At 35.5% G+C, this 20,272-nt stretch overlaps 1 protein-coding gene and 1 pseudogene across 4 annotated transcripts; one reads left to right on the forward strand and one right to left on the reverse strand.

The window, feature by feature from the left end:
- Positions 1-1,233: 1,233 nt before the first annotated feature.
- Positions 1,234-7,031, reverse strand: LOC113066290 (vesicle-trafficking protein SEC22c). 4 transcript variants are annotated; one of them, XM_026238155.1, is made up of 7 exons: positions 6,859-7,031; positions 6,226-6,437; positions 5,249-5,412; positions 4,938-5,117; positions 4,724-4,842; positions 3,688-3,753; positions 1,234-3,554 (listed from the first exon to the last, which is right to left on the reverse strand). In XM_026238155.1, exons 2-7 carry the CDS (start codon positions 6,405-6,407, stop codon positions 3,354-3,356), a joined length of 912 nt encoding a protein of 303 aa, XP_026093940.1. In that variant the 5' UTR covers positions 6,408-6,437; positions 6,859-7,031; the 3' UTR covers positions 1,234-3,353. The 4 variants fall into 4 exon arrangements, with proteins under 4 accessions (XP_026093940.1, XP_026093942.1, XP_026093941.1 ...); XM_026238157.1 differs by having other exon boundaries at positions 1,234-3,456; positions 5,231-5,412; XM_026238156.1 differs by having other exon boundaries at positions 1,234-3,524; positions 5,231-5,412.
- Positions 7,032-10,003: 2,972 nt separating this feature from the next.
- On the forward strand, positions 10,004-19,637 carry LOC113065918 (NK-tumor recognition protein-like; annotated as a pseudogene).
- Positions 19,638-20,272: the final 635 nt, after the last annotated feature.

Genomic DNA, 20,272 nt, shown 5'->3' on the forward strand with positions numbered 1-20,272 from the left:
CAGTAAGAGCTGAAGAATTTGAACATGAAACATAATCATATTTAGTCAATAACATTCTTTTTTTATGCACACCAGGCTATATGTTCAGTTAAAGATGCAAAAAAAGTATATCTCAAATCAGCATAGCATTGCAAGGTAAACTTAAAGAACGAATTTGAACTATTAATTAAAAAGTATACAAAATATTGAAAAGTAATCTATGCATTTAATCTATGTATTTAATATGTATGTAACTTCATACTGTTGACAGTCATAAAATGTACACAGCTCCTTCAGCCAATAGTAACCATAGTTATATACTGCCACCCAATGTTCTGGCACATATAGTACAACCTACAAGCATAATCTGATATGAATGTTTGTAGACACAGGAGTCATTATCTATCTATCTATCTATCTATACTGAAACATATGATCTAATTGTAGAACTGTTGCTTTAGAAAACACATCAGTTAATGTGGTCTTCCTAATGCAGTTATTTCAATCCACTAAAGCTATAACTATGCGTAAAATCGGTTTAATTTACTGAGAAGTGTGTCATTTTTAATGAAGAGAAACAGCACTTAGATTTGAATTAGAAAGTGGATAAAATTGCAAGAAAACTACAGTACAGAAATCTGAAAGGCTTGAATTTAAAAGCTTTGAGCCATTTAGAACAACTTTACTGTCAACATGACTTTGAAACCTCTCAGGATATTTATCAAAAATCATTTTTGAGTTGTTTTATTCTATTCTACGTTGTCTTATTCTATTCTGTCTAAAATATAAATGTATACACAGCTTTAAACTATGAAAATGTATAAGAAAATCTTTTGGCCCAACAGTCAAATAAAACAAACACAGTTTTTATGTTCAGCTGTTGTTTTATTAAATGTCTGAATCTGTTTTAGCAACAAACAAGTTGCAAAAAGGGAATAATATTGAAGCTCGTTTCCACCACGGGATAGATTGATCAAATAAAAAATATTTGAGTTTACTGACCTTTTCTTAGAATTCTGTTTTTTTTCATATTTTGTCATATTTCCCAAAATTGCTAACTCAGAACTGCGAAAAAAAAGTTAATTGTGACATAGAAAGTTAATTTTCCATGACAGAAAAAAAACTCAATTTTCTCACAATCCTGTTAATTTTATTTAAATTCTGGTTTCATTCAGGCGCATTTAACCTTTTTCTTTTCTTTTTTTTTTGATGGCGGAATCTTCCACAGAATAATTCTCACATAACGGCTCACTATTTAAAAGACTTTTACTTGGCTGCTGGAGGTTCATGTTGGTCGAAGTTAAAAGAGCAGTTTACAGGTAACGAAACCAATTCAAATGTCCATTTGAAAAAAGAAAAAAAGTGAGTGTGTCCATTGAGAAAATCTGGCATTTAAAAAATAAAAAAGGTTTTAAATGCATGCATCATCAAATGTTGGTTGATGCACGACAATATTGGTCTCAAGCTTTCATTATTACTAAGCATAAAAGTGCATAAGTAATAACCTCCAGCATCAATTACAGTTCACTGACACAGGCTTTAAAAACCAATGGGTCACAAATCCATGAGATACAATCGATCTAAATACAGATTCTCTCAGTTGTGTGACTAAACACTCAATCTGATCTACTACATGAAAAATTATTTTTTATAAAAATACATATCTCATAGATTCAACAAACACAGTACTCCATGTATTATATGAGGAGTGAGTAAATATGTATCAGTTTCAATGGCTCAGGGCCCCACTGTGACCCCAGCAACCCTCTTTAAAACTGTATAAGAAAGCATGATTACAGATCAGAACATGTTGTTTTAAATTTGTATTATGCTATACTGTGAAGAAAACCAAAAAATCAGTCGATAGAAACAGAGCCCTTACATTATCATTACAATTAGAATGAGATTTATTACACATCTTTCACATTTTTAAATGATAATACACAGATTCTCACTCCTCTGTTTAGCTATCTGTAATCGTAAGGCATTGCCATGAACAAACCGTAGCTTTACCACAGAACTAAATGTTATCCAGGCCAGAACCTTTAGATGCAAGCTGCTGCTACAACACAGCAAAATCACATTTTTGCCCCAACTCTGCACGAACCATTTAGAAGCACAGCTTGCTTATAAAAATTCAGGAATTTCGTGATATTTACATGATTTATGATTATTACTTGCGTAAAAATATTTCAGATTAAATTAAATGCATTATTCCATGCTAATTGCTTGAAGTGCACAACATTTGCAATAAACAGAAATGCAATGTACAATCTTCCTATTCTGTGTCAGTATAACATGATGCATACTTATTATTTTAAACATATTTAATGGATGGAAGATTAATGTAAACCAACTGAACTTAATTTTCCTCAAACTTATTGAATTATAATACTGTCTGCTGCAAAACAAACAAAAGTTTGTCTATTTGTCAAAATGTCTATTTCATGAAGAATACTAGTGCAAATAAATTACATATTAATATGTAAACGAGGCTCTGTAAATCATCATTCTTAAATCGTTTCTTTTTTTGGTTAAGAAAACAGATGTGGACACTTCCAACAATTCTTAAGCACCTCTACATCTTGCTGACTTGATGAATGAATGCTGCATTATGATAATTTGTTGAAATAATATCTGATTTATAGTCTTCGGGATGAATATCCTAGAAAGGTAGGCTAGAAAAAAATATCTTGTTTGAGGTAAAAAATGGCATAAGACTAGCTGAACAACCTGAATGTGCTTTGTATACAATTAACAGTACTAATATAATACAAAAAAATTAAGGTATTGTGGAGTAACCCATTACTAATTGACACGGTGCAAAATAAAAACACAAAATCATGTTCCAAAGGACTTGAAATAGTTATTGACTTAATATACTTCATAACCTAAAATGCCTGAAATTGAAACAAAACCCCAAATCACCCGAGGTCACCATCATGCCTTATTATAGTTATTTATATGCAATATACCTGCATCTATAGCTTTATAACAATTAAACGGACAACAAAAAAATCCTTCATACATAAAAGCAAACAAAGATTAATCTCTCACATGAGCTTAAACAATAAGTTTTCTTATTTTGCAGCAAATAAATAAAATTAAATTAACTTTCATAACCAACAAAACGCTTACTTTATGTATGCTCATCAACTTCACCATTTTACATTTATATGTCATTAAAAACTTGATTTCTGATATGCATCAATGGAATTGAAGACCCCTGTAGAAAAGCCATGTGAAACAAAATCAACATTTGATCATAACATTAGATTGAAACCAAAGCGACCAGTCACCAGATCACATGTAAAGTCCCGTCCATTCTTTTGGTCTCTCACCCTACTGCTATCCACGGCCAGCTGAAATCCTCCTCAGACCCCACAGTCCATGTTCCTGTCCAGCGGTTTGCGGTGGAGGGTGAGCAGCGTGGAGAGGCAGGCCACGGACATGTGGAAGCCCAGCTGCCAGATGTTCCTCAGGCCAAAGAGAAAAGCATTGCATAAGATGATGAGAGTCAGGAGAGTAAAGGACTTCAGCTTCTTCTGGCAGGTATGGAACAAGTACAGATGACACTGTGTGGGAAGGAGATAAAGAGTGGAGTTAGATGGCTTAAATGGACATGATATGCATTTGATGGTGTTAGAAATGGAAACACTAAATATCACAAGTGCATCAACTTGCATGCAGAGTAATAATACAATTTACCTGGCAAACACAGCAAAGAAATGCCAAAAGAAATGCCACCACATTCCACAAACCATCATAATCATCCTGTAAAAAAGAATTGTATCATAAATAAGACATTTAATCAATGAATTAATTACAATAAAATTAATTACACCACATTCCACAAACTATCATAATCATTCTGTAAAATACTTGTAATTATCATTAAAAAAATTACTTAATTATAATAAACTTAATTATCCCTATATACAAATCTGTCTCAGGAGTTATTATTGGGATTTTGCAGCAGTTTTTTTATTATTATTGATATACTATTATAATATAATAATAATATTTTTATTTTACATTTTGGATTTCATTTAATTTTAGTTGAAGCTTCGGCAAGTTAGTTATTTGCTTTTATCATATGTATAATGTTTTATATTTTAAATGTTTAAATATGTCTGTTTAGCTTTAATTTTTTTTATTTTAGTACTTCAACTTCAGATTACTTTATTTCAGTTAGTTCAATTAGTAATAATTTAATCTATTTTTCACTTAAAGAAAGTGACTTCAGTTAGCAAAAACAACAAAGTTTTGCAGGTGAAGAAATGGAACATTTTGTGGTGATTCTGAAGCCCTTCAAGATATGAATGTCCTCAATCACAAAATCTTTTCAGTCATGCAGACACATGCAGACGGTGATAAATTAATCAAATAAGTGATCATTAAAAAACTAAATATTTGCATATCCAGAAAAATACATACACACACATGTAAGTATATTTCGGTCGATATTGGATATTTAATCATGCATGCCATCATTTTGCATTTAGTTAACCTTTGTCATCTAACGCTCACTTAAGCTGATCTTTAAAATCAGTTATATTTTAAGGACTGTTTAACATAATCTTTGGGAAAAAAAGGAAATAAATTCATAATGTACATTACGTTGTGATACATGTAGCTAAATTCACTTGCAGCATTTAACAAGTTGATTTTAGTTTTTATTTACTTTTTGGTCTCTATTTAAGATAGTTCTGCCCCAAATGAACATCTTGAACCACAGTGTTACCTGGAAGGTGTATTCAATAAGATGGAAACCACGTATAAGGTTGAGGGCAGCACACATGATGTTAAGAACCAGTGACAGGATCCCTGGTGCAGAAACTGGTTCCAATCTCTGACTTTGACCTTTTAAATAAAAAAAGATAAATAATCAGTCAAAATATACGTCCAGCATAAGACGCACCCCTTACGGATTCATCTCACTCATCACTACAGCTAACCTGATGCAGCTGTTTGTTCTACATGCCCATTGGCTGCTCCATTGGTGAGTGTCATGTGCTCTATGGTGAGAACCTGAGGGGGGCTGGTTCTGAGGTCTTCCTGTACCTCAGCCAGGGTGACCTCCAGAGATGGACCCCCTTTCTGGTTATAATGCTGCTGAAGTTTTTGAATGGCACTATCTGAAATGAAACCATCAGACAAACTCATGATTAGCTTATGACTCATCTTAATTTGCATATTTAAATGCAGCATCAATGAAATCCATAACTCATCTAATGCCTAATCCAATCACTTTTATTTGTCATCCTACCAAACTCCAGAAATGGGTATGGCCTGCTTGCCAGGGCCACTGCAGAGTCGTCAAAGCATGCTGTGAATTCCCAGCGCAAGTCTTCCAAGAAGCAGAAGGCCGTGGCAGCAGGGAGACCGCATGCACATACGGTCATGTAGGACACACCCTCAGATGAGAGGAAGCTACAACACAGAGACCAATTAGCTAACAAGTCATTTCACAGAGCGGCCACTAATTTCCTTGGCTTATCTTGGACTCTGGAATGCAGGTAAACAGGATTCTTATCATTCCTGTATCGGACATGGGAACACTTGATCCACGTATATCCCCCTTTATTTTCATGCATCTCATGATTTCAAAAGTTGTGAACTAAGAGTGGATGACGGTTCCATTTTTATTAAATCACTTACCCCATGTCGTTCCAAACCCATAAAAGGTTTGATTGTCTTTGGAACACAATTTAAGATATTTTGGATGAAATCCGGGAGGCTTGTGACTGTTCCATAGACTGCCAAGTAAATTACACTGTCAAGGTCTAGAAAAGTATGAAAAGCATCATCAGAATAGTTAATCTGCCATCAGTGATTCCACTTAAAGTTATGAAGTGAAGATAATAGTTTTTGTACACAAGAAAACAAAAATAGCGACACTGATTTGGAGAGACACAGAGGGAAGGAACTGTTGAATGAAGTCGTTATTTTGTTTTCTACGTGTACAAACAGTATTCTCGTCGCTTCATAACATTACGGTTGAACCACTGATGGCAGATGAAGTATTCTGCTGATGCTTTTCATACTTTTCTAGACCTTGACAGATCTATAGATCCCACCTTATCAAGTGCCACGTGACTTTCATTTAAAATGGCTACAGATAATTTTTGTTTATTAAATATGTTTACTTGTTGCAGAAGAAACAACTGCCCGTTTTTGCAGTTTCAAGGCCAGGAAAAAAATATTTATGGACTATGACATTATTGTCCACAATAGTGCACTCACTGAATGTTGAGCTCATGGCCCTTGACTGTCCCTCTCTCTGGTAATGAACTTAGGGATTTTGAGATCACTTTCAGCTGTTGCTTTCTCTCCTGAAGTTCCTTATTATGCAGGAAATCAGTGGAGGCGGAGAGAGGGAGTCCATCCCTGACCCGGACAACGAAGGCAAACAGGATCAGTGACATCCTCCTCGTGGCTCTCTAGGAGAACACATCCTGAACAAAAAGCAAAGGGAAGATCTGCTCTATTAAATACATTTAAAAATGGGCAAATTGTTTATGTCTAAAAAAAAAAATAGATTTATGCAATCTAAAGACCGACATTACTACCTTCCATTTTTACAATATATGCATATTACAAATATATACAACATATTACAATGCGGTTTTCATTGAAAATCTATTTGATTAGCAAATCAAATGTTGACGATGACAAACTATTTACAAAAACTAAGTTACATTCATTTTAAAGAGTTTTATAAGAGGAAAAGTACCACTTGTTTGGTACTGATCACATTTGCAAAGATTGGCTATAATGTATCATTAAATGTGGACTGGATTTTATTTGCCTGTTATTTCAGTAGTTCAAATACAGTCTTTCTGCTAGCAGGTGCAGATGCGCTTTACCATCCCTTACCTTACAACAGCTCAATACATTTACGGTTAGCGTGTGAAACAGTGAATTTGAAATGCGCAGGAATATAACAACTAACGTTATGTTTCAAAAGTCTCTCAAAATAATTATTGCAGAGTTATTTATGACTTAATGATATTAAGACGCAATCAGAGGCTTTTTGTTTGCCTCTTTTATTTGGGAATTATGGGAAACAAGAGAGACAAGGGTTACTTCAAAATAAAAGATCCTTGAAGATCAGTTTCAAAATGTCAAATGCCGATTTATTCTTATTTGTTCTATTTACAGACAGTATATAAATAAAAATGAATAATAATTATTAAATCATTTCAAAGAAATTGTACAATTTTTGTTTATGTTTAATAAAATATAGAATGGATAATATTTATTTATGTAAATCATTTTCGTTATTCTCGGGTTTCCGACAGCAGCGGTACAGCTTAAGGTTAGGCAAATTAAAAGTCCGGAAACAGCGTTGCCAAGTACTCCTTTTATAAACCTCTTATAAAATTAAAATCAAATTTCGTATGTTGTGATTTTTGGGATTATTTACATAATACAGTCACGTTAGAGAGGGAAGATAGGTGGTGGTAGTTATGAAAATTAATCCGTTTTCTATAATTCAAATGTAATCATCCCCCAAACACAAATTGAATGCTCTATTCTCATGAGAGATCTGGCAACAACACAGTAGGCGCTACATAGGACAGCAGACAGAGCAGGTTTTGTTAGTTAAATACGTATTGCCCTTTATCTACACATTACTACACTGTTATGCAGTAGACCAATATGACTATATCTGAATCTGTTTTATATTCAATACATATATATAATATATATATATATATATATATATATATATATATATATATATATATATATATAATCATTTTAACTAGATTTTTTTCTGTCTGGATAATAGTCATTTAACTTTATAGTTACTTTTTAAAGCTCAATTTAAGTTCATTAATTGAAATCACATCCATACTTAATGTGATATTTTATTTATTTATTTATTATCAGGCGTGTTTTTGATTCTATGCTCAGCACATTTATTTATACCCCTAACGTTACATGACTACTGCCGTCATATTGTAGTACATGAATGTGTTATTATGTTTGTGTTATGTAGTACAATCAGAGATGGCAGTTTGCCTGATCCACGTTACATTGTGTAAACTGTCTTGGAATTAATTATAACTGCAGATATTGTCTGCAGGTGTTGTAATGAGTGCTCTAACCCTTTTGTAAGTCCATGCTTATTGACAATAATAATGCAACCCATGGATTTAAATCTGCAGTCGCATAATTAAATGCTTTTTAATATCCATGAATGGATTAGCAGATGCTTTTTTCTGAACATATAACATGGAATAGTAAAGGAAGCTATTCTAGGTCAGTCTAAATTTATTTCAAAGTGATCAAGTATTTATTTTTTTATTTTTATTTTTGGTAATGATATCATACAGGTGGAACTTTTATATTTAAAAATTGTTCGTCTTTCTTCTCCTGTGAGATTCACTCTAATATTTGCCATTTCCCAAAGTAGACAGCTGTATTAGCAATCAGTGGACTGATAAACAAAGTTATTTTGATATGGGAACGCAGCTGGCACAACATTTTCCGTAGTTGTAACACAATATGTGCACTACTTTTGAGATGTGTTAATCTGATGGCAGTCATTCCTCTCCTCAATTTAAAGATTTTTAGCTGTTTGACATGGTGTGAAAATTTTCTCAACCTCAGGCCATCCAAGATATAGATGAGTTTGTGTCCTCATCGGAGCAAATTTGGTGAAATTTGGCCATATTTCACTTGCTCACCAATGGATCCTCTGTATTTACGGGGTGCTGTCAGAAAGTGAAAAACAGTTCTAATCAAATATATCTGTGAGTTTCAATGTAAGAGAACAACAGGGGATTGATTTTCACTGGAGGATGCACAATTATGGATTACGGACTGGTATGTTGGATTAGGAGATACCCGCTTTCATGTAAAGCGCTTTGAGTGCTTAGAAAAGTGCTATATAAATGTAAGGAATTATTATTATTATTATGTTGGCAGGAAGTGACATTTTAAAGTGAAAACACCTTCATGATGGATTATTGTTTAATAGAAATGCAGTTTTTCTGATTAATTGCTTGTGGATTATTGCAAAAATTTTATAAGCTGTATGGTATCTCATTTTGATGGCACCCATTCACTTCAGAGGATCCATTGGTGAGCAAGTCATGTAATGCTAAATTTATCCAAATCTGTTCTGATGAAGAGACAAACTCATCAACATCTTAGATGGCCTGAGGATGAATACGTTTTTGGCTGAAGTTGGCTGAAGTTGAAATGAAATTAAATAAAAACATGCCTTTTTAAATGCATGTTATTGGTTTTATTATGAATGATTAATTTTTGCATATATGATTTGTCAAATGCATATGAAAATATCATAGCTGGATCTTCCTACAGATTTCTCTCTTGTGACATATACAGGACTTCTCCACTCATTTAGTCGTGTACATCTGCCTCCATGTTTGAGTGCCATGTTTGAACGCCTACATCTCAAAATCCAATCAACAACTGATGCATAGAACCAAGTCCCATCTAATTTTTTTTTCCCACAGTGATCCATTAAAGTCTGATGTGAATATGATGCGAATATAGAATATATTGTCGCTACTTCTGTTTTGGCACAACATTAAAGATGTTACGGTTGCACTTTATTGGACAGTACGTGTACTGACATGTACTTATAGTGTACTTACAGTGTATTTATCTAAGAAAGTTCTGGTAACACAAGGTAACTACATGGGATAGGGTTAGGTTTAGGGGTAAGTTCAGGATTAGTACCTAGTTATTACATAGTTAATGTAATTACTATAATAAGTACATAGTATGTACATGGGGAACAGGACTGTAAAATAAAGTGCTACCAATGTTACTGTTTTCATATTTTTAACGTACATACTTAGTTCTTGTTTAGTTTATTTGGGCCCATACTAAACTATGTTTGGAGCTCCTCCGCCAATCAAAAGCACGACTGTCTCTAAACACAGACCAAAGATAGCCCACATCTGGTTTAACCAGGGTTCCTAGTTTGGAATGACAGCACACATCAAAGCAACAATGTCTCATTCATCACATATGAGTGATGTCTAACAGCAGAACCGCTGACAGACAAGGCAGTGCTCGAAAAAAGGGGGTGGAAGTTGAGGTTGGAGGGGCATGCATGGAGATGTCCTTAAAAGATACACTTCTCCAATGTCTGCTTCTGACTTTCTGTTCATGTCACCTGGAGAGAAACAGTATCTTGGAAGATATCTGAAATGGAGTGTATTTCTTTCTGGTGTAGGTGATTTGGGAATACAAGATTTAATAGTGTTTTTCTGTGATTTTACACTACAGGAAACCCACTCTTTACAAAATGGGGGTGAAAGATCGCCCTCAGTGCTATTTTAATGTGGAAATCAACAGAGAACCAGGTAGGATGTGACAGTAATTTTTATAAGATTGTTCTGTAATAGTCTTGTATGAAGGTCAAACAGTTAAAAGTATGTTTTCATAGAGAAATGCTTAAAATGTTTGCTTTTAGATTACCATTTATATACACTCACCTAAAGGATTAGGAACACCTTTTCAATTTCTTATTAATGCAATTATCTAATCAACCAATCACATGGCAGTTGCTTCAATGCATTTAGGGGTGTGGTCCTGGTCAAGACAATCTCCTGAACTCCAAACTGAATGTCAGAATGGGAAAGAAAGGTGATTTAAGCAATTTTGAGCGTGGCATGGTTGTTGGTGCCAGACGGGCCATTCTGAGTATTTCACAATCTGCTCAGTTACTGGGATTTTCACGCACAACCATTTCTAGGATTTTACAAAGAATGGTGTGAAAATGCGTTGTTGATGCTAGAGGTCAGAGGAGAATGGGCCGACTGATTCAAGCTGATAGAAAAGCAACTTTGACTGAAATAACCACTCGTTACAACCGAGGTATGCAGCAAAGCATTTGTGAAGCCACAACACGCACAACCTTGAGGCGGATGGCTTACAACAGCAGAAGACCTCACCGGGTACCACTAATCTCCACTACAAATAGGAAAAAGAGGCTACAATTTGCCGAGCTCACCAAAATTGTACAGATACAGACTGGGAAAATGTTGCCTGGTCTGATGAGTTTCGATATTCAGATGGTAGAGTCAGAATTTGACGTAAACCGAATAAGAACATGGATCCATCATGCTTTGTTACCAATGTGTAGGCTGCTGGGGGTGGTGTAATGGTGTGGGGGATACTTTAGGCCCCTTAGTGCCAATTGGGCATCGTTTAAATGCCACGGCCTACCTGAGCATTGTTTTTGACCATGTCCATCCCTTTATGACACCATGTACCCATCCTCTGATGGCTACATCCAGCAGGATAAAGCACCATGTCACAAAGCCCGAATCATTTCAAATTGGTTTCTTGAACATGACAATGAGTTCACTGTACTAAAATGGCCCCCACAGTCACCAGATCTCAACCCAATAGAGCATCTTTGGGATGTGGTGGAAGGGGAGCTTTGTGCCCTGGATGTGCATCCCACAAATCTCCATCAACTGCAAGATGCTATCCTATCAATATGGGCCAACATTTCTAAAGAATGCTTTCAGCACCTTGTTGAATCAATGCCACGTAGAATTAAGGCAGTTCTGAAGGCGAAAGGGGGTCAATCACAGTATTATTATGGTGTTCCTAATAATCCTTTAGGTCAGTGTATGTTTGGCATTCTATGGTTTTTAAAATCACTTTTCCAACTACAGAAATCATGTTTAGTTCTCAACACCAGTGTGTCAAAAGAAGCCTCTTAAAGGGGTTCAGAGTATAATGATTTATCTTGCTTTCTTCCAGTTGGATGAATTGTTTTTCAATTGTTCTCCGATGTTTGTCCCAAGACAAGCAAAAACTGTATTTGCCTGTGCACTGGTATGTATATTTTCTCATGCTAGACTTTGACTTAAACCTGTAAAGAACTTATTTAACCAATATTCTCTTAGGAAATTAAATTAGGTACTTCACAAACACAATCAGAAATTTTTTACAGGATCGACCTTTAACCAATTTTAGAGGTTTTATCTAAAATAAACAATAAAAACCTAATGTTGGTTATAAATGGATCTTTTATAATATTTCAACTGGTTAATCACAAGGAAAATAGCCAAGGAAGCTGGCATGGTGTTAAAACACCAACCAACTAACCTTTATATAATATCCATTTGTGGCCTCTTATACAAGCATAAGCTTATAGGGCAATAGCACAATCTGAAGGTGACTAAATCCTGGCTGTGTAACGACAAGTTCAGGTGTTTTGCTGACAGCACTGAAGAATGAGCCAAAGCTGTATTTACAGCCTGTTCCTAGAAGACAGAAGCTGTCATAGTATGCATTGAGAAGGTTTGGTCCTAAATTACAGTTAGTAAGGCTTGTGGTCAATACAGGGATGTTTTTTTTCTCACCTGCTGAGATTGAAATGAGATACACATGCCTTCAGCTGACTGTTATATCACATTTATATACCAATCCCCAATGTCACCCACAGCCTCACCCACCCATATTCATTTCAGTTGTATTGGCATCTCTTCCATGCTGATCAGATATGATTAACCTTTTGCTGTCTGTGTAACTGTAGCCAAGTAGTTCAATTCATTTTTGGGGGGGGGGGGGGGTTGTTAGTTACATACTAGATCCATTATATTCAAGTAATCAAAAACGGTGTGTTTCTTTGGTTTGCGTGCAGGCGGGAAAGGCATTGGCAGAACTACAGGAAAAAAAATTATGTTATAAAGGCTCAACTTTCCATCGAGTGGTAAAGGGGGGTGATTTCACTGAGGGTATGTGCAGTTATACTCATTGATCCAGATATATGGAGATGGAAATATCTTTGGTGCCTTTACTGGTTATCTTCAGTTGCCTGTTCTGGTGAGTGAATGTGCTTTTGTTTGGTTAGGCAATGGAAGAGGAGGTGAGTCTATATATGGTGTTTTTTTTTAAGGTAAGCCATCTTGGATACATTTTGTTCTTTATCAAGCACTCAGTAACTTTAATTTGAGCGTTTAAACAACTTTTGCATGACTTTTGAATGGGCATCTCAGTTCTGTGCATGAATTACTAGTAATTTTTTTTTTATCACGCCTTAGCTGCGAATCTTGATTCTGTTTTATTCCTGTGATCTTATCTTAAGGGCTATTTATTTATTTAAAGGTCCAGTAGTCTTGCCTTAAATTTTCAACATTCTTTTATTTATAGAGATTGTGGTCTATTGCAAAATGAGAAGTTAAGAGATGTACACAGTGCAGTAACACAATGCAGGCTAAACATTCCCCAAACCCTTGTGAACAATGACAAAAACAGTGTGCTCATGGATATGTGGACTATGAAATTGATTTGGTTAACTGACATCTCTGATGTTTGATTTTTTAATTTGATTCTTTTATTATTTTTTCCATGATGGGTTGTCAGTCTCTTGAACATCATTCAACCTTTAAAAGGTTTAGTTCAACCAAAAAGGTATTTTTTTCATCTCTCATGTCATTCCAAACATACATGCCTTACTTACTTTAGTAGAACAAAAAAAGGAAGTTCAAAATAATGTGAAAGTAAATAAGTAAATGTGACCAAAAAAACACATTTGTATTTATTTTGGAGACTCTACATAGTCTACATGTTCGTGTGGGATGTAGGTGCATTTTCATTCTCCTTTTCCCTTGTTTATGTGCATTTAGAAATATTTTATAATCCAAAAGAATTCCTTTTTGCCTACAAATGTATAACAATTTTTCTCTTGTCGTTTTTGTGTAAAATTTGCAGAAAATCTAGCATCCTGCTCTACCAAGTTAAAGTGTCTCTCCAAGGCTATGCTTCTCTCTCCTGGCTGTGTATTTCTGGTTGCCTTTAGCTAGCGCTGGCTTCTTATTTATCTTTAATTAATTTTCACCTCTTAAAGAAATCAGTTCTCCCATCACAGAGAAACTTTAAGTCTTTCATTTATTGATGTATTTCAAGTTTAGAATTGCAGGATGTATTTTCCTGCAATTGACACACTGATTTATAATTGAAGTTATCCCTATAATATTTTCAAACAGGTTGAATTGGTTTTGTAATGCTGACAGATGTTGGACCTGTTCCCTGCTCATTATAATTTATTCATCCAGCCAATGTTATTGTGCAAGCACTGCTGGTTTTAAATTCCTCCGTGTTTAAACTGATGCATACAAATTTAATCTTGAAGACACCCTGAATGGGTTTTTTTTTTTTTTTTTTTTTGACTGAATGTATTTCCCTTTATCTTTCCCCCCTACATGTCCCTGTTGGTTGACCTGGACTCCATTTATGTAATTTACCTGACAATAGAACTAAGACAGCGCCTCATCAGACCATACCACAGGAGCAAATCATTTTGAAAAAAAAAGTTTATTTATTATTGGATAATTTGGATGCAAGCTGTATCCTTCAAACCCACAATTTCTTGTAACCGTTAGGATTTTTTGTTTAATATAGAGTGCATGTGGTCTTCGGGCTGGTCATCTCTGGCTTTGAGGTTATAAAGAAAATTGAAGGGCTGAAGACTGACTCAGCCAGCAGACCCTATGCTGATGTCAGAGTGATTGACTGTGGACAGCTGATTACAAAGTCTGCTAACGATGGTAAGCTTGTTCCTGAGTGCATGAGATAAATTAGGAATTTTGGTAGCACACTTTCGGCCTGTCACTATGCTATTTGAACTTGTCTTTACCTAATGAAGAATATTTTTTTAAATCTCCACATTAACTACATTATGGAGTGAAAAGTTATGTTTAAGAATTGATCTGTGAAACATCATAAAATAAAATGGCAAGTGCTTTGAAATACTGCAGACTCCAATTTTAATATGCACACTTGCACTGTGTCCTAACAAGGCATGATGCTACGAAGCATCAAGTAACAGTCACTTCTCCTCCACATTGAGTTTTTGTCCTATGCACCCACAACAAGTTATGTGCAAAAAGACATTTTGCCTGACACTTGATTTGTATTTTTATCATGTCATTCTGGGCAGTGCTGCCCAAAGTAAAATTAAGCTGGTTCAAAATCCTGATTCTTATAGATGTATCTCAAATATGTTACAATGTACTTTTCACTTTTTACTTGCAATATGATTGGTTTGGAGTATGTGCATCCCAGTTTGCGTACTTGTAAAACTTGCGTTTTTAGTATAAATAGTGTGATAAGTGTGTTCACACTGAAAATTGCAAAGACAAAAAGTGCACTTCAAATGCCAGGATAATGCACTTAATCAAAAAAAAATAATTATGTTTGGAATGTTGGATACTTCATGCACTATAATGGCAGACTGAGTTTATATAATTACACTAGATAATACAGGTGCATCTTTTTCCTCCACACTTTTTCCTTCCACTCAACCTTCTGTTAACATGCTTGGATACAGCACTCTGTGAACAGCCAAATGCTTTGGCAATGAATGTTTGTGGCTTACGCTCCTTGTGAAGGGTATCAATGATTGTCTTCTGGACCACTGTCAGATAAGCAGTCTTCCCCATGATTGTGTAGTCTAGTGAAACAAACTGAAAGACCCTTTTGAATGCTCAGGAAACTTTTGCAGGTGTTTTGAGTTGATTAGCTGATTGGCATGTCACCATGTTCTAATTTGCTGAGATAGTGAATTGGTGGGTTTTTGTTAAATGTGAGCCTAAATCATGATGATTAAAATAACCAAAGACCTAAACTACTTCAGTCTGTTTGCATTGAATTTATTTAATACACATGTTTCACAATTTGAGTTGAATTACTGAAATAAATATACTTTTCTACGACATTCTTATTTATTAAGATGCACCTGTATATAGTGCAACTTATTAATTTGAGACAACTAGTTTTGTTCACTATATGTTGTTTATTTTGGGCAGTGTACAGAAAGATCCAGTTGAAAATAAATGTACATGGTCTGCTCATTGATAATGTAGTCAGAAATAAAGAAAATTAGTAAATTACATTATGTGGTTATGTTCAGAGCATTTTCACACTGATTGAAGTTTGATGCATATATATAGTTCTTCAAGGAAAAAAGAGGAAAGCTTTTCATTCTGAGGATGTCTTTTACTCTTCATCTCAGTACTCCTCTAATCGGGAGTCTGAAAAAAAATTATCCATCTCGAAAGAGGAAAAGAAACTCAGAGAAAAAGAAGAGAGCCAAAGAAGGACAGAGAGAGAGTTAAAACAGCAGGACATGAATGGTAAATGATTGTAGCCAGATCCATTTCCTATTATACAGAGTGAAAGCATCTATTTGCATTTGTGTTATTCAGCCAATGATCTAAAGCAATAACAATTTTGCTATTAGCCTGTACAAGTTCTATCACAGTCACAGTAAAAATAGTATACTGATAACCTTTTCAAATCCGTAGGAGTCACCAAGGAATAGTTTAGAAATTATGAATTAGTTTTGTTTTTAGCTGTATAATAAAAATATACTGCCTCCACTTTGCCTGATTCATAGTCATGCTGTGAAAGAGATGGCAGAGGAAAATTATGGTGAGGCTGAGCAGTATGTGAAAAGAGAGAAGCCTGTGGTTCGACCAGAAGAGATACCACCCGTGCCAGAGAACTGTTTCCTGCTCCGCAGAGACATGCCCCCAGGAGGAGACATTAAAAACGTTTGTATCTTTTGTACAATTCAACAAATAGATGCTCCTTTTTTACTTAAACATCACAAGAGTCTTTCCTCTGCATCGCCAGTTATTAGATAAACTGACATTTTCTAGGGTCAAAATGTAAAGTGTTACTATAGAACCAAAGCTATTTATATTTTAGTAACATTTGTCCTTGCTTAACAATTGATCCCTGAAATCCATGGCTCAGCATTGATAGTGTATTGTAAACCAAAAAGAGTTAAAGTCTTAAAACCAGAGACAGTTTATAAGAGACATGTCACTTCCTCAATCCTCAATACAACTATATAAGGAAAACCCGTAACGGCAAAGATGGCGGTTGTGTGCACATGTCCCGCCCCTCCCGCTGGGAAGCCAATCATCTGCTTTTAACAGTCAAGCCGGGAAACATTTAAGCCTATCAATATTGCCAAACCAATATTTGTAGTTTAGTCTTGGTTTATATTAAAAGGTTTATATTTAAGTTTATGTTATTTTGATTTGCTTTCAGAAATTGTTTAAAGTTGTAAAAAAAAAAAAAAAAACATTGTTGGGACATAGAGTTTGATTTTGTGGTTTCAAATATTGTTCAATAGATGGGATGACAGAAGTGACACCCCAAGGTCTAGGTCAAGATCAGAACACGTTCAGAGGCTTCTGTATATTCCAGCCATCATCGATCTAGAAAAGAAAAGAAAACCAAACGCAAGAAGAAAACTAAGAAACGAAAACATTCAAAGAAGCATAAAAAGAACAAGACCAAGGAGATCTCCCATTCTGAGGATGAGATGTCTGGGTACTCAGGCAAGAGGTCGAAACACTCAATCCGTGCTGAAATGAGACATTCTCAATCACGCTCTCGTTCTTTCACTCGCTCATCTTCGCATCACTCACACAGATTGTATCGATCGGAATCAGAAAGGACACAGTACTTATTAAGTTCTTCTCCAGATCCTTCTCGAGAATCTTATTCGAGGTCCAGGAGCAGGTCTTATTCCAGAAGTCGCTCAAGGTCTGATAAGCGGGTTCGATCATCCATGAGGTCAAGTCATAGTTGATCAGGCCGGTCTGTTACACATTCTAGGTCTCGTTCTCAATACAGATACAGGATAAGGTCAAGAACCAGATCAAACTCTAGGTATATTTCAGAAACCCCACCACGTTCCAGGAAAAGAAATAAGTTGAGATCCTCTCGAAAGTCAAACCCTACAGAGGGTGGTATTTCCAATGAGGAACTGTCTGCAGACATAACCTCAAAGCACAAGAAGAAGAAAGCCAAGAGGAAGCACAAGCATAAGAGGAGGAACTCTTCCAGATCAGGATCTCGCGGATCCAAAGCTAAGAAATCAAAAAAGCACCAAAAGCTGAAAGAGACGTTTCACTGGCAGCCTCCACTGGAGTTTGGTGATGAAGGTGAGGAGAATGATTAGGTCACACAAGCAAAACAATTTCACATAGAAAATTCGGATGCTGTAAATGATGGAGCAAAAAGGCATATAAAAGCTGAAAAGATCAAGCACCAAGTCTCAGAAAATAAGGAGGCGATCAAGGATTTCTTGAATCATCACAAAATACGTTTTCAATAGTCTTCTATAGGTATTGATAAGAATGGGAAGGTGACTGAAAGCCAAAAATCAAAGCTAAATGGCAATACCGAGAGATGTCCAGCTCAAAGCCATCTAGAGATCCATACCAATCTTTTAGACATTAACTAGGAACGTAACAAACCAATGGACCAAAATAAAGTTGATGTACGTCCTCCAGACCGCATTCCAGAAGCTAAGCAACAAGGTCCAAAAACTATAGGCTTTTCCCCTCTAAAAAGTATTCGGAATAATGGTAGGGCACTTGTTCAACCTCAAATAGAAGGAAACTCCATAACTACTGAATCTGTTTTACCTCAAGGCAGTCAGCCAGAGGAATCTGTACCTGGTGACCGTTCTTTCTCAGCAGTAGAAAATAAATGGAAACCTTTGGCAGGCATGACTGTTGCGCAGGCCATTAATACAAAACCTTTCAATATAAAAATAAGTAAAACAGCAAGATCAACTGAAGGGAAACCCCCAGGGTCTCAAGATTGAGATCAAGAGCAGAGTCTGTCCAGGATCCTTATTTGATGAGGTACAAAAGACAGCTCGGTTAAATCAGAGACCCAGAAATCAAGACAGCTCAAGTGAAGAAGACTCTCTTCCAGGAGAAAGGGCTGGATCCCATAATCACTCTCGGAATAAGTCAAGGTCTGTGTCCAGCCACAGGAGACGCCACAGAAGTAAGTCCCATTCATATAGCCGTTCCAGGAGCAGGTTAAGGAGCTACACCTACTCTTCCAGGTTGGTTACAACAGACAATGTTTTATGTCTTCCTATGTCCAATATTTAATGTCAAGTTAATTTTGGTATGTTTAAATTGTTCACACAGGAGCTACAGCAGAAGCAGGAATAGTTACAGCAGAGGACACTCCTGTTCTCGAAGTAGTACCGAAGTTACCGTAGGTAAGTGTTGAAAGAGATTTATCTTTGATATGTGCGCAATGGGGAATAAAATGTTTTTAAGTAAAATTACATGGTGATCTTGTTTTAGCCACACAACCAGTAGAAGTCGTTCTAGAAGTCGGTATAGAGGTCGCCACAGAACAAGGTGAGCATGGAGCCAAAATTATTCATGCATTTTGGTTGCAAACTAGTGTCGCTTTATTATTTTTAATTATGTCTTTTAATCCTGGAAATACAGGTCTGACTCTTATGATAGTTATTCTAGCCGCAGCCGGAGTCGTAGCAGGAGACTCTTCATTTGTTTTTGTTTTTTTAAATAATGGCTCGTTCTAAGTTTGGTGAAGTATGTTCTTTGATGTACACTGTATAATCATTTCATTTGTAATTCACATACATTCTACTGTATTTTTCAAAATGTCTATGTATGAATGTACATTTGAAACTAAATTAGTCACTGTGTCACAAGTGCTAATACACTTTTATTTGTAGTATTCCTAAGAAAAAGAGCATAGAAACCCTCCAACTGTAAAGCCCAGGTTATATATCAACAGCCATTTACCTCAGTCTTTTGAAGATTTCAGTTGTATTAAACAAATCAATAGTAGACATGGATGGGAAATGTTTAGTTTTGTTCAAATGAATGTGTTTAAAAGGTTGCCCTCAGTGCTTTTTATGCTTATTGATACACCATTTAAATATAACTAAAAAGATCTCGCCAACTGTAAATAAATGTACATTTGTTTGTGAAATCCTATAAGTGTTCTGTATAATGTGTATTCTGTGAAATGTGTTCTTGTAGCAACACCTAATTCACGTTTCAGTGACTCATCCAAATGTGCAGTTGAGTGAGATGCATTAAAATGTGTATAAAAGTTTTGTAGGACAATCTCAAGCATGTTTGTCCACTACAAGAATGTCTGCTTTTTTATTTGGCCCTGTGCTATAAGTGGGGATACCGTCCATCCAAAATTGCTGGATGTACAGCAGGATCAAAATTGACAACCACTGCACTGCCTGCATCTAAAGTATGAACTGAATTTTCTGATGAAGAATTCACTTTTGGCTGTTGTTTTAAATTGTTCTTTAGTAAATGTATAACTGTATACATTTTTTATAGAGGTACACACATACTGACAATCATAAAAGTACAGTTTAACCACAAAGAGCAATTTTATTTGTACCTAACGTACTGAAACATAAGTGCTCGGATCACATTTCTCCATTTATTTTAACTAGAAGTTTTTT

The sequence above is a fragment of the Carassius auratus genome, chromosome 49, assembly GCF_003368295.1.
Source record: "Carassius auratus strain Wakin chromosome 49, ASM336829v1, whole genome shotgun sequence".
NCBI classification, from domain to species: Eukaryota; Metazoa; Chordata; class Actinopteri; order Cypriniformes; family Cyprinidae; genus Carassius; species Carassius auratus.

What these genes read in the sequence shown, in the direction of transcription:
- LOC113066290 (XM_026238154.1), bottom strand. Translation starts at nt 6,407, where the DNA reads ATGTCACTGATCCTGTTTGCCTTCGTTGTCCGGGTCAGGGATGGACTC. An exon ending in AGAACAAACAGCTGCATCAG is followed by an intron (nt 4,843 to 4,937) that starts GTTAGCTGTAGT and finishes TTTATTTAAAAG; the next exon opens with GTCAAAGTCAGAGATTGGAA. An exon ending in TTATTGAATACACCTTCCAG is followed by an intron (nt 3,754 to 4,723) that starts GTAACACTGTGG and finishes TCTTTTTTACAG; the next exon opens with GATGATTATGATGGTTTGTG.